The sequence below is a fragment of the Aulonocara stuartgranti genome (genome assembly GCF_965226115.1).
Source record: "Aulonocara stuartgranti genome assembly, chromosome: 16".
Taxonomy (NCBI): Eukaryota; Metazoa; Chordata; class Actinopteri; order Cichliformes; family Cichlidae; genus Aulonocara; species Aulonocara stuartgranti.
Genome location: NC_138952.1, coordinates 28,419,767 through 28,432,611, shown reverse-complemented (window position 1 = coordinate 28,432,611; position 12,845 = coordinate 28,419,767). Strand labels below are relative to the sequence as shown.

The 12,845-nt window shown below is 41.1% G+C and overlaps 1 protein-coding gene and 1 pseudogene across 2 annotated transcripts in view; both read left to right on the top strand.

The window, feature by feature from the left end:
• Window positions 1-1,597, top strand: part of LOC309691025 (trace amine-associated receptor 13c-like) — a 38,621-nt pseudogene extending 37,024 nt beyond the window's left edge. The window contains exon 4 of the transcript XR_014280764.1: window positions 898-1,597. The product of XR_014280764.1 is annotated as a trace amine-associated receptor 13c-like (transcript). The remainder of the gene's footprint in view (window positions 1-897) is intronic.
• Window positions 1,598-3,404: 1,807 nt separating this feature from the next.
• On the top strand, window positions 3,405-4,500 carry LOC309691197 (trace amine-associated receptor 13c-like; the record flags this gene model as incomplete). Its single annotated transcript, XM_082508792.1, has 2 exons — window positions 3,405-3,571; window positions 3,687-4,500. The coding sequence occupies 2 exons, from the start codon at window positions 3,405-3,407 to the stop codon at window positions 4,498-4,500; spliced, it is 981 nt and encodes a 326-aa protein (XP_082364918.1).
• Window positions 4,501-12,845: the final 8,345 nt, after the last annotated feature.

The following is a 12,845-nucleotide window of genomic DNA, read 5'->3' as shown; positions in this document are numbered from 1 at the left end:
TACTGTTAAAAAAAAGATGAAGATGGTTAACAATTATGACCCAAGTGTCTGCTTGTATAGAAATGTTCAACATTGAGTCCAGAAAAATAAAGGTTTATAAGTTGACTGTGGGAGAGAGCGAGTTTGAAAAAAAGAAAGCTCCAAAGGTTGTGTCATTAGAAAGAGGAGGGATGGGACTGGTGGGTGAAGGACAAAATAGATAAATGAGCTCTGTGAGGAAAAGCTTTGATGAGATGCAGCAGCCTGATGATGGAGATACACGAAGGACTAGAGCTCTGTTTTCCACAACTCCTCAACGATTCCTGCAGAAAGCCAACACTTCACTATTCCACAACTATGCTGCTGAATATTGTGATGTCATGCATCTCTCTGATCACTGCTGCTCTATCACTGCTGCTCTAAACCTTCTGGCCATCATCTCAGTCTCCCACTTCAGGCAGAGACCAACTTTTAAATTAACTTAGATTAAGGTTTAGATATATGAAAAGTGAGATTTGCATCATTGGAATTAGCAAAGAATACATTAAGTGAAACTAATAAATGTCTTTGGCTCAACCATGACTGTTAAGTTGTGTAAGGTTCACCGTGTCTTAATAAGGAAACAATTTCACTAAATACATTTTGACATAATTAACATATGACATAATCTCAACTATCTTATCACTATCATTTCGCTGCCCCACCTTGGGCATAGATAAACCTCAGCTGAAAGGTGAGGTTTATCTTTAGACTGTAATTTAATTTAGTGATGAGTTAAGTTAGTTTGGCACATTCTGTGTATTTTAAACAAGAATTGAATCATGCCTTACTAATAAATCATTTCTACTAATGGAATTTTCACTAAAAACAATGTAACATTTTTAATGTGTATTATTTATTTTTTCTGTTACCCTGCAGGCAGCTTCGCACACCCAGCAACATACTCCTCCTCTCACTGGCTGTTTCAGACTTTCTCGTGGGTCTCCTGTTGATGCCGTTACGAATTTTAAAAAGCACCACCTGCTGGATACTTGGTGATTTTAATTGTTTTCTTTATTGGTATCTGACTGGCAACATTACGTGTGCTTCAATAGGGAACATAGTTCTAATATCAGTCGCTATGTGGCTATTTGTGACCCTTTACATTACTCCACCAGAATTACTGTGGCAAAAGTTAAACTCAGTGTTTGTCTGTGTTGGTTTTATGCTATTTCCAGCATTAGTCTTTATGCAAAAGACTACCTGATTGAACCAGGCAGGTATAATTCCTGTTATGGAGAGTGTGTCATTAATGATATTGCAAGGACTATTGACCTTGTTTTATCCTTTATATTTCCAATTACTGTCATCATAGTTCTGTATATGAGAGTATTTGTGGTGGCTGTGTCTCAGGCTCATGCCATGTGCTCTCAGGTTACAGCTGTCACAATTCAGTGTTCTCTGAATCAAGCAAACAAATCAGAGTTGAAAGCAGCCAGGACACTTGGAGTTCTTGTAGTTGTGTTTCTACTGTGTTTCTGCCCATATTACTGTGTCTCTCTTATAAGGGAGGACTTTAGCTCAGTAGCTCCTGTAATGTTTGCATGCCTCAAACATTAATGATGACACCTTCAGTATTTCTCAGTTCCATTCTTTAATTCGCAGGCTTGCAGCGGCAACACAGTCTGCAGCGCTAACTTGTTCATCTACCGTTTTTCATTGTCCCTCTTTTCTATCCTCTCCTTCCGCCTAACATTCGACCTTTCAAAATAAAATCTCTGTAAACATCACAGCGCTCATTGTGATCAGTCTGTTCTTTTCAAACTCCTGTTTAAACCCAGTGATCTATGCCTTGTTCTATCCTTTTTTTCATAAAAGCTTTGAAACTAATTGTCACTTTACAGATACTGCATTTGTTGTAGAATATGTAGACAGTAATTCATTGTGACAGGAATCACACCCACTTTTACGCTTTTCACAAACTTTATTTCTTATTGTTACTGTTTACACACTGGTTGCAGCTTTGCAGCTCACAGCCACAGACGCTAATAACAACAACAGTGAGGACCTAGTTCATTCTTTTAGTACAGGTGTGGCATGTTTACTCATGCCACTCAGGTGTGTCTGCCTCCCCACGCCACAGACCGCCACATTCATCTACATATTCTGTGGTCATAGTACAGGGTGGGCCATTTATATGGATACACCGTAATAAAATGGGAATGATTGGTGATATTAAAGTCATGTTTGTGGCACATTAGTATATGTGAGGGGGCAAACTCCTCAAGATGGGTGGTGACAACCGCCCCACAACCACATAACGATGTCAGCCTGGAAGAGGAGTATAAGCTCTTTGAGAAATAATTCTTTATTTCCATGAGATTCTTACTGACATGTATCTGGACCACAGTGAGGCTGTGAATGGGTGGATTAGATCAGTAGCCTTCAAGAATCCCAGGCGAATGAACCTGATTTCACACTTCATCCTCCCCCAACAACTGCTCTGGACTCCACACCATAGCATCCTGCCTCGTCTCTTGCCTCCAGCTGTTCATCTTTGCCACTACAGTATTACAACTCCTCACTAAACAGGTCCTTGCTGCTAAAGCCCTGAACCTCAATCACACTGTCATAGTGGTCCTGCTCGACAGCTGCCCTTGCTTTGTCAAAAGCTTCAGTAAAGCTTCTTTAAAGCCCGTTGCTGGTCAGGTTTATGTTGATGGTCAGCATATGCACATGGATAAGAGAGAGTTGGTTGCAGCCCACACTGCAAAATCTCCAGTGTTAAATTGACACTAGAAAGTGTCTATGTGTCCACTCTCCTGAGTGTTAAATTAATGCTTTTGACAGTGTTAGATTTCTAACAGTAACCTAGTCAGTGTTAAAGATTAACAATGACTAACACTGAGTAGTGCTGATTTTCTATCACTGGAAAATAACTAAAAATGCTGGTAACATTTCAGTGTTAGAAAAAACACACTGCTAATGTTAGTCATTGTTAATCTTTAATACTGACTAGGTTACTATTAGAAATCTAATACTGTCAAAAGTGTTAATTTAACACTCAAAAGAGTGGACAACTATAGACACTTTCTAGTGTCAATTTAACACTGGAGATTTTGCAGTGTTTCTTTTATCATCTGCATTGCTTCCTGTGCCCAAAAATAACCCACAGAGTGCTTGATCATCTTGCAGTCTCGGGTGGGATGCTGTAAAGTGTGCGTTCAGGCTGAGGCCACTGTCATTCAGTTCTTGACGACTGAAAGTGATCAGTACGTTGCTGGAGGACACAATAAAACAGAACCACAATCTGTTGATTGTGTATGAGGTTCTGTTGGTAGGGAAGAGAAGAAGGAGAGGTGAAGGGGGTGTGGAGGTGTGGCGAGATAAATCCCCTATGTGACAAGAAGCTCTGATCAGAGAGCTGCAGCTGTATGATTTTGGAGATGCAGAAAGAAGCCGAGCTTTGTTTTCCACAACTCCTCAACAGCTCCTGCAGGAAGCCAACATTTCACTGGTCCAAAGCTGTGCTGCTGAACACTGTGCTGTGCTGCATCTCTCTGCTCACTGCTGCTCTAAACCTTCTCGTCATCATCTCAGTCTCTTACTTCAGGCAGAAATTAACTTCTCAGCTGAAATTGTAGTTTAAGTCTTAAAAACCAATGGAATTAGTGAAGACATTTTTACATTATTAATGTGTAATATATTCTTTTTTTCTCTCTCCTTAGGCAGCTTCACACACCCACTAACATCCTCCTCCTTTCTCTGGCTGTCTCAGACTTTCTCACTGGTCTCCTTATGCTGCCACTAGAAATAATTAGAAACACGGCCTGCTGGGTACTTGGTGATCTTATGTGTTCTGTTTATACTTATCTGACAGCCGGTCTTTTCTGTGCTTCAACTTGGAACATAGTTCTCATTTCAGTTGACCGCTATGTAGCTATTTGTCACCCTCTTCATTACCCCACCAGAATTACCGTGGCAAGAGTCAAACTCTGTGTTTGTTTGTGTTGGTTTTGTTCAACCTTCTACGGCAGTCTTTTAACAAAGGATGTTCTAATTAAGCCGGCCAGGTATAATTCCTGTTATGGAGAGTGTGTGTTTGTCATTAATGATATTGCAAGGTTTATTGATCTTGTGTTATCTTTTATTTTTCCAGTATCTGTTATCATAGTTCTTTATATGAGAGTGTTTGTGGTGGCTGTGTCTCAAGCTCGTTCCATGCGCTCTCATGTTACAGCTGTCACACTTCAGCGTTCAAGCAATCAAGCAAACAAATCTGAACTGAAAGCAGCCAGGAACCTTGGAGTTCTTGTAGTTGTGTTTCTCGCATGTTACCTTCCGTTTTACTGTTACTCTCTTATTGAAGTAAATGTGATCAATGACTCATCTACATTTTTTCTGATCATTGTGTTTTACATTAACTCGTGTCTAAACCCACTGATGTATGCCCTTTTTTACTCTTGGTTTAGAAATGCTGTTAAACTTATTATCACTCTGCAGATTTTTAAGCATGACACTAGTGAAGCAAACATGTTTTAAAAAGATAAGGAAATCCACTCTACTAACAATTGAAATCAATAAATTCTGAAATCTGAAAATGAAAATTTTGACCTTGTCACAAATGAGGAAATATAGAAAATGTCATTAAAGTATGATAGTGTTGCGGCAATGTATTTTATTATTTCTTATTTTTATTTGATTATTTATATTATATGCCACTTCCGAGAAGGAAATTGCCAGTAAAATTTCATGAAGTACTTTTTTAAAGGTTCTAATACTTTTTACATAGACTTTATCCAGCTTTTGGCTCAGTGTGATTAAAGAATGTGTGGGGATTATATCATTTTAATATCATGTTTATTCATTCATATCCTTTTTATTCGTTTATATCCTTTTTATTAAGCTTTGAGTAGCGGCATTTGATTAAAACATTTATTCAATATATTACACATATAGTTTCAGTTACAGAGGAGTTGGCTTTCTGTCTAGTAAGAGGTTATAAGCTTTAGTTGGCGAGGTGAGACATGAGACAGAGTGCACTGAGGTGTCTCGACCTCAGTGCGAGACACACACAGTTTACCTGCACACACACACATAGTATATAGACTCATATTTTGCTTGTAACTGCATTTTGTGCCTGCATAAGTGACAGTTTTTTGTAGGATGTGGTTCTGATGTTCCAGAGATAAGCGAGAGTAAGAAGATCAACAGGAAGCACCTGGCGTCAAGACGGAGAAAATGCTCTTTTTGAATGTGTCAAAGGTTGTGGTTATAGTAGTTTATGCATGTTATGTATCTGCTTTGACGCATGAAGGGGCATAATAATACATAAAACATTCTGAGTAAGCTTTCTTTGGGGGATTCATGCTGAGGATTGTGATGGTGTATTTCCTCCACATAAAATCATTGTTTTGACGCACTTGGACTTGTGGTCGTTTGTCTCTCACCTCAATCACGAATCGGGACAAATGTTAACTTTAGTATTGTCTCTCTGTCTGTTGCTATTATCATTTACCACTGTTATACTGGTTTCATAAGTACCATATTACCATGTATTTTATTTTTAAAGGGGCCTACAGAAATAGGTCATACCATAAAAATAACTTTCTATCCAAATTTAAAGGTTTTCCAAAATTATGTTAACATTAACTGGAAATGACAAGTAATGAAAATAAGACAGATGTATAAGCAGGCTTAAGCTTTTATTACTCATTTTATATAATTATCTATATACAACAATAATAAAATGTAATGTAAGAAATGTAACAATAGCTGTGTTTTAAAAATACATTTTTGCCATTGAAAAGACTGTTTAGGGCTTAGTGGTCATAGTTTTGTTAGGTGTTTGTTGTCCCGACACCAATATTTGTATAATTATACTCCTATAACGACAACTCCTCACACAGTGTGTATGATGTCATCATAGACAGACTGGCTGCCTATTCCAGCAAAATAAGGTATAAATAAATGCAAATTAAACAAGATGTTTTATAGCTAAAACTTTGAGAAGCGTTACACAACAATTTTATTACATTGTGTAATAATGTATTAATGCATGCTCAATCATCCAGGTAAGAAAATCCCAAAATGCTGATTCTGTTCGTCTGGACGTAGTATTTTCAGTGAGAGAAACATTTCGTCACTCATCCAAATGACTTCTTCAGTCTCAGCTGACTGCACGTTTCCCCATTCTTATAAAAAGTACATTTTGCATAATAACTCAATCTAGCGCCACTGGCAAAAAATGAGCTTTGAGGTCAGTTTCTTCATCATCAATATGGTATAGACCATTAATAATAATAATAATGGATTGGATTTATATAGCGCTTTTCAAGGCACCCAAAGTGCTTTACAATGCCACTATTCATTCACTCTCGCATTCACGCACTGGTGGAGGCAAGCTACGGTTGTAGCCACAGCTGCCCTGGGGCAGACTGACAGAAGCGAGGCTGCCATATCGCGCCATCGGCCCCTCTGGCCAACACCAGTAGGTGGTAGGTGAAGTGTCTTGCCCAAGGACACAATGACCAGGACAGAGAGCCCAGGGATCGAACCGGCAACCTTCCGGTTACAGATACGCTTCCCAACCCCCTGAGCCACGGTCGCCCCAACAACCACAGATCAAAGACAATGATATTGATCATTCATCACTGATCAGTGACAATGGCCATGAGTACTATTCTCAGAGAGTTGGGGAATGGTTGCAATCACAGCATTACAAGATCTGTCCACCTCAATTCAAAGAAGGTCTTTTCCTTTTTCATGTATATGGCCTCCTTGACTCCTCACTTTCTTCCTGTTCAGGATGTGTACATCCTCATCATTGAAAGAGTGTCCACTGTCTATCTCTCCTGTTGTACAATCCACTTAGGCAGCGGTTGTTTGGTTTTCACAATGTATAAATCATGGCGATCCTCTTGGCTCTTGACAGCGTACACTGTATTACTCTGTTCGTGTCAGGGGATTCGAACCTTGGGGTGCACCACTTTTTGGCACAGCTTGTGTTGAGGTTTAAAAGCCACAGAGACGCGGTGTTTAGAGATAATGTTTCTCAACTGTTTCGATAATCCTGACACATAAAGGATCACTAAGGGTTTTCGCTTAGACAGCAGTTGTCTTTCTCTCCTGGATCGCCTGGAGCTTTCTTTAGGTGCCTTCCCAGCTTTGACAAATGTCTCACTGGGATAACCACATTTACTCAGGGCCTCCATGATATGACGTTCTTCTGCTGGCCACTGTATGTCTGGTGATGGTGTTTGCTCTGAGAGTCAAACCTTAAAAACTGATCCGTATGTATTGGTTTAGGGTACACATTGACTTTTAACTGTTCCCCATTACTGATGAAAGTCTCACAGTCTAAGAAGCCTAACCTGTAATTTTTCTTATCCTCTCTGGTGAACTTGATGTGTTGGTTCATCCCTTGATATGTCCAGATTTGATTTTCACCCAGGTGTCATCCACATACTTGAACCAAGTAGGGTTTCAGCAAAAAGCACAATCATAGCAGTTCCTTTATACCCTTTGTGTGGATACAATCTTTGTCTGTTCAGCAGTTGGGAGTTAAATTCTCAACATCATGTGAGCACCAGCCTGATCATGAACTGTGCTGTGGCCATCAACACAACTTAGAGTCAGTTGTTTTCCCATCTTTGCAAATACATTTTTGTACAAGACAGTTCAAATTACATACCAATAATTGACAGAGGTTAGATGACTGGAAAGACAAATTTTCCATCACACCAACCACATTCATATACATTTTGATGGTCCTCAAGACATTGAAAGACTTCAGCTTAGATAAAGGCTAAAACTAAAACAATGGCATTAACAGTAAAAAATGACTACAGGGGGATTATTTTGGAATATCAGAGATCAAGCGGTGCTTTTGGCATGAGAAAAAAAAGTTCTATTTAGGGTCTAATTAAAATAGAATTTCGCCAGGTGGTTATTGTCCTTAAAGTACCATTTGGGTATTATAGAGCGGGAGAAACAACTGCTTCACACAGGGTTCATAGTCATGATCTGGCTGACACTGTCAGCAGAAATGGAAAGGGAAATACATAAAAACTAAAATAACAACAATATACAAAGAATAAAAAACCAGAACAGCTTTACAAAGAACCACAAACTACATTTTAGAACCAAGATAAAAAGACGATAGCTAAAACTAGATAAGCTTCTCAGATAAGCTTGACATAATGAGAGCTTGAGAACAATGTCAAATAGCAAAAAAAGTTTTTTAGGGTAAAATAACACTATAGGCTTGACAGCCACAGCTGGATTTATTGCCCCCACCTCACAGTCAGTGATGTCAGAGTTGGTTTGGAGTCAAAATGTGAGGCAGAGTGAAAAGCCTAATGCCAGAGCTCCAGAAACCCTGATGCTTATAAGATTCAAGATTAAAGATTCAAGAGCTTTACTATCAGTACAGTGGTCTACACAGTATACCAGGGGTCTCAAACTCAAATGAGCCGCGGGCCACTTCTGGCACCGTCATCTCATTGGAGGGCCACTTTAGTGTCCAAGTAGTACAAAAAAACAAAAACGAAAACACCCACTAATATTTCTTAAAACGTAGTGGGTTTTTTTTAAAAAATTTAATTCCAAATATTGTGTAACAAGACAAAATTGCAAACATGAATGCAATTTTTTTCTCACTCTTAACTATCTGAAGCCTTTCAGTTTCAGTTTCATTTGTCATACGCAAGTTAGCGCAGGGTCAACATTGCAATGAAATGTATTTGACCAGAAGACAGTCACTCAGCAGTATAGTACAGTATAGTACAGTAGTTTCATTGAACTACCAAATAAACAGCTCTTTCTGGCCAGACACGTGGCAGCACTTTTGCTACAATTTTGTTTGTATTTAACAAAATAAAAATGCAGGCATAAGTGTACACATTAGTTTTCGACTGCAAGTGAAAATTGTTTTCTTTCCAAATAAATCTCTCACTGAACTAACACAGGCCTCAACATGTTTGCACTCTCTTCTTACCTCGGCCAGGTCCGCGGCTCCGAACCGTGGTAAGGAGACCTCTGGCTATTACTTTGGGTTCCGTGTCGGGCTCGTAGCCGGGAACTAGCTTTACTGTCTACGTTGCAAGCGAGAGACAGAAAGAGGCTTTGAAAGGCTGCTGCAGCAGAACTTTTTTGTTTCGCAGGAAAACACGAACACAGTGTAAAGTCGAGTCTTAATAGCTTACTGGGCTCGTCAGGCACTCTTTTTGGCTGCAGTGGTTATTTTTATATTTACATGCTTCCATCTCCCGTTTCTGCTCGGTAGCACCTGTACTTTTCACTTTCCTTTTTCTCCCTCCCTCACGCTGTCACGAAATTAATATATTGTTAGTGCTTATTTAGTGCATATTGTTACTTGTTTTTAATGTAGTCTAAAAGGGCCAGCTCTGACTAGAGTCTGAGCCAAAACGTACTGACAGGAAACTGCATGCTTTTGCAGAGCATATGAGGTGCAGAAAGAAAGTGAAACTAAGTGTTGGATCGAAACTTAAAGTGTGCGTGACGTCTAGAGGAAGTATATATGTACATCAGGCAGGCTGCTGCTGCTTCAGAGCTGTGTGTGCTCAGTCTCCTTTTTTGGAAATGTAAAATTAAAGATCATTTTTTGAGTTAGACCACTTTGAGCCATGTTTTTCTTTGCCACCAAAAGAATGCAAAGAACTGAATTGAATAATTGGTGCAGTGACCCGGATTCTTTTGCGGCTGAGAGGACTAATTCGGAGCTTAAGGTACAATCTGATATGAGGCGGACAACAGACCAGTCTAAAAAGATTTAAAGGTAGGCACAAGCCTGTTCAAAGTAAAAGCAAAATTGTGCATATTGGATGAAATCTAAATTATCTGTTCACCGAGTTGATGATCGTCACCGTCAAATTGGCTCAGTAGTGGCGAAATTAAAGTCAATTATAAAATCTGTTAAGTAGATTTCGGGTGACATGTCCATGGTAATTTTGAGTGAAGTAAAGTAAAGTCTAGGAATATTTGATAAAAGCTTATTGTTGTTAATGATAAAGTAAAGTTTAAAGTTGATGTGTTGAGTGTAATCTTTTCAGCCAAGTGAAAAGAGATTAGAGAGTAGGTAATTGGACATTGGTTTCAGGGTAGGAGTCCCTTTTGGTCAGAAGGCTGGGCCTGGACATCAGTAAACTGGGTGTTGGAGTCCCCAGTAATGTTTTTAAAGTTATTTAAATTAATCTAGGACGGCGGTGTGACCCCCAGGAGTGCACACAAGTTCAGAGGTGAGAACCTCCCCCTTCGCTCCGGTATCTCAGTTGACCACACTGCCAAGACTTGGGACCTTGGTTAATTGTCAGTGGTCAGGGACCACTTTAGTGCGCTGTTTGGTTGAAGAAGCGGGGCTTCAGGCGTGACCACTTCAACGTGGATTGACCGGTAAAACTTTAAGTAAAGCTTCAGGCTGCAGTTAAATACTGGACGCTAGTTAAGTGGAGTTATTGGTCAAGCTGCGGGGAGCGCTTTTAAATTAACATAGGACTTAGAAATCTGGCCCCTTTGTCCCGGACAGAGAAGGGTGTATTGACCAGCAAGGTGGGCAAACCTGGGCTTAGAGGCTTTTAAATTAAGTCAAAATGGTAGGATGACTAGTACTAAAGGAAGATGATGTGAAGTTGTGATTTGGAAAGGAAAATTATTTATCTTGGCAGTCGGTGTCTTTATAAATGTGTGAATGTATAAATGAAGTGTAAAATTGTTATTTGGATGAATGATTAAAGGTGCACATTGTTTTGAGAGAAAAGGGTGTGGTATGTGTGTGTGTGTGTGTGAGACGATTATCTTTTAAGGAAGCTCAGGGAAGTGTGCAAAATGCTGATGAAAGTATTGTGTGAATGATGCTACAAAACTGAGCTGAAAGAATGGTGATATGTGTGGAAAAACTGTTAATTGTCCTCAGGATTTGTGCCAAAAGAGCTCTGATAAGCACATTGAAGATTTTGATGTGAATGCTTGCAAATGCAAAGAGCTGAGTATATTTAAGTGTGTGCATGTGTACACGGAATCCAAAGTACCATCAGGGTGTACACCCCACCCCTGGCGTCGTTGCCCACCTCTCAATGTTAAATACACGTAGACATTGAGGGCCAGCAGGAGGGACCATGCGCTTACCTGCTGCTCTCTGGCAGGTAGCTCCATGCCCTCCTGGGTTTTAAATGCACCTTAGAACACACATGCATCAACATTACAATGAGCGGGTGGAGGGAGGTTCGGAGTCTTCTCTCACCCCCATTCTCTGCGACCTGCTGGAGCGGGGGGGCTAGGAGGAGGAGTTGGCCGTCCGACTGCGGTCTGGAGTGTGGGGCCTCCCTGCTGCTGCGGAGTCGGGGCGGTCTGCCTCCCCCCACCGCAGGGAAAAGGGTAACACCACCTGGGTCTGGGTGCAGTTCCCCCCCCTCCAGGGGCAAAGGTACCTAGACCCGGTTTGTAGAGTACGCTTGGGGAGTGTGATCGTGTGTACAGCGTCTCTTTATGTCTGTCTCCACGTTGGTTGAGTGTGGAGTAAGTGTATATGAGAGCATGAGGGTGGGAATGGATGTTTGTATATGTGTGTGCCTGTATGTCTGTGTCTATATGTCAGGTTGGGTGTCAGGCGCCACCTCTCTGGGGACATCTTAGGCCCTCCAAGGTATGGAGGCCTATCTCCCCCTACCACCACTTCCCCCGCCAGTGGCGGAATCCCTCAGATGTCGGTGCGTTGGTGGTTCTTTGTGTCCGGGGATGGGCGTCCAGGTACACACCGGCTCACTCCTTGGCGGCCGCTTATCGGGGCCTGGAGCCTGGGGCTCGCTCGGGCCACTTCGGAGGTGGGGTGCCCCCGGCCTCTCGGCCTGGGGCTCGGTCACTCAGGCACGGCTGGCTGCCGGCGGAGCTCACGGGCGCGTCACTGCAACTCCCCCTGGCTTCTGCTCCGCGGCTGCTGAGTGAGCCCTCATCTGGGACTCTCCTCAGCTCTTTCTGGGACAGTGGCGCGGCTGCCCCTCTGTTGGTCTTCCTTGGTCTCTTATGTTCTGGGGGCCTCTGGATGTCTGGAGTTTTGATCTCCTCCATACCTGCTTCATGCCCTGGAGGACGGGGCTGTGGCCCCCCCACACCCTCTAGCAGATCATTACATGAAGGAACCTTTTAAAAACAAGCGCGTCCATGCTCACAGGTGTACACACGGGTGATCACACCCACAAACTACACACTTTTTGGCTCCTACCTCAAAGCACACTGGGTTCTGTTGATCTTATGTGCTGCACAATAATGTTTAATATTTAGTATTTACTGTCATATTCCCATATATCATTGTGATGTTGTTTATTCTATTACTCTTGTTCTGTTTGCTTGTTTTCTTTTTTCTTTCTCAGCAGGTGACCCAGGTGATTGATATATGCATTTTTTTTTCTGTTTTTCTTCTTTTTTTTCTTTTTCTGCTCATTCTGTTGGTTTTTGGTTTTTGCCCTTCTCCCCCGTCCCTCTTCTCAGCTGTTTCTCTTTCCCTCTTTCTTTCTCCCCTTCTTTCCCCCAGTCAAGTCTGTCCCATGTTCAGTAAGTGAAAATAAAATAAACAATAAAAGGTGAATCAAATGGACCATTATGGCAAGGCTGGGATGGTCAATTTGGTAAAGTAAATCCGTTGGGCATCTTTCTTTGCCTTTAGACAACAATTCTGATGGCAAAAGAGCCAAACGGGACAGGCAAAAAAAAAAAAGAAAAAAAAAAAGTGTGTGCATGTGTGTGTGTACTGAGGGTCCATTCTTTTTATATTAACACGTAGCAGAGTTACATAGGGTCTATAGACTGTAAATATAAAATAAGAGTTCGGTTAGGTTGTAGATGAAAATTTACTGAAGAGAAGAGTGTGTGTG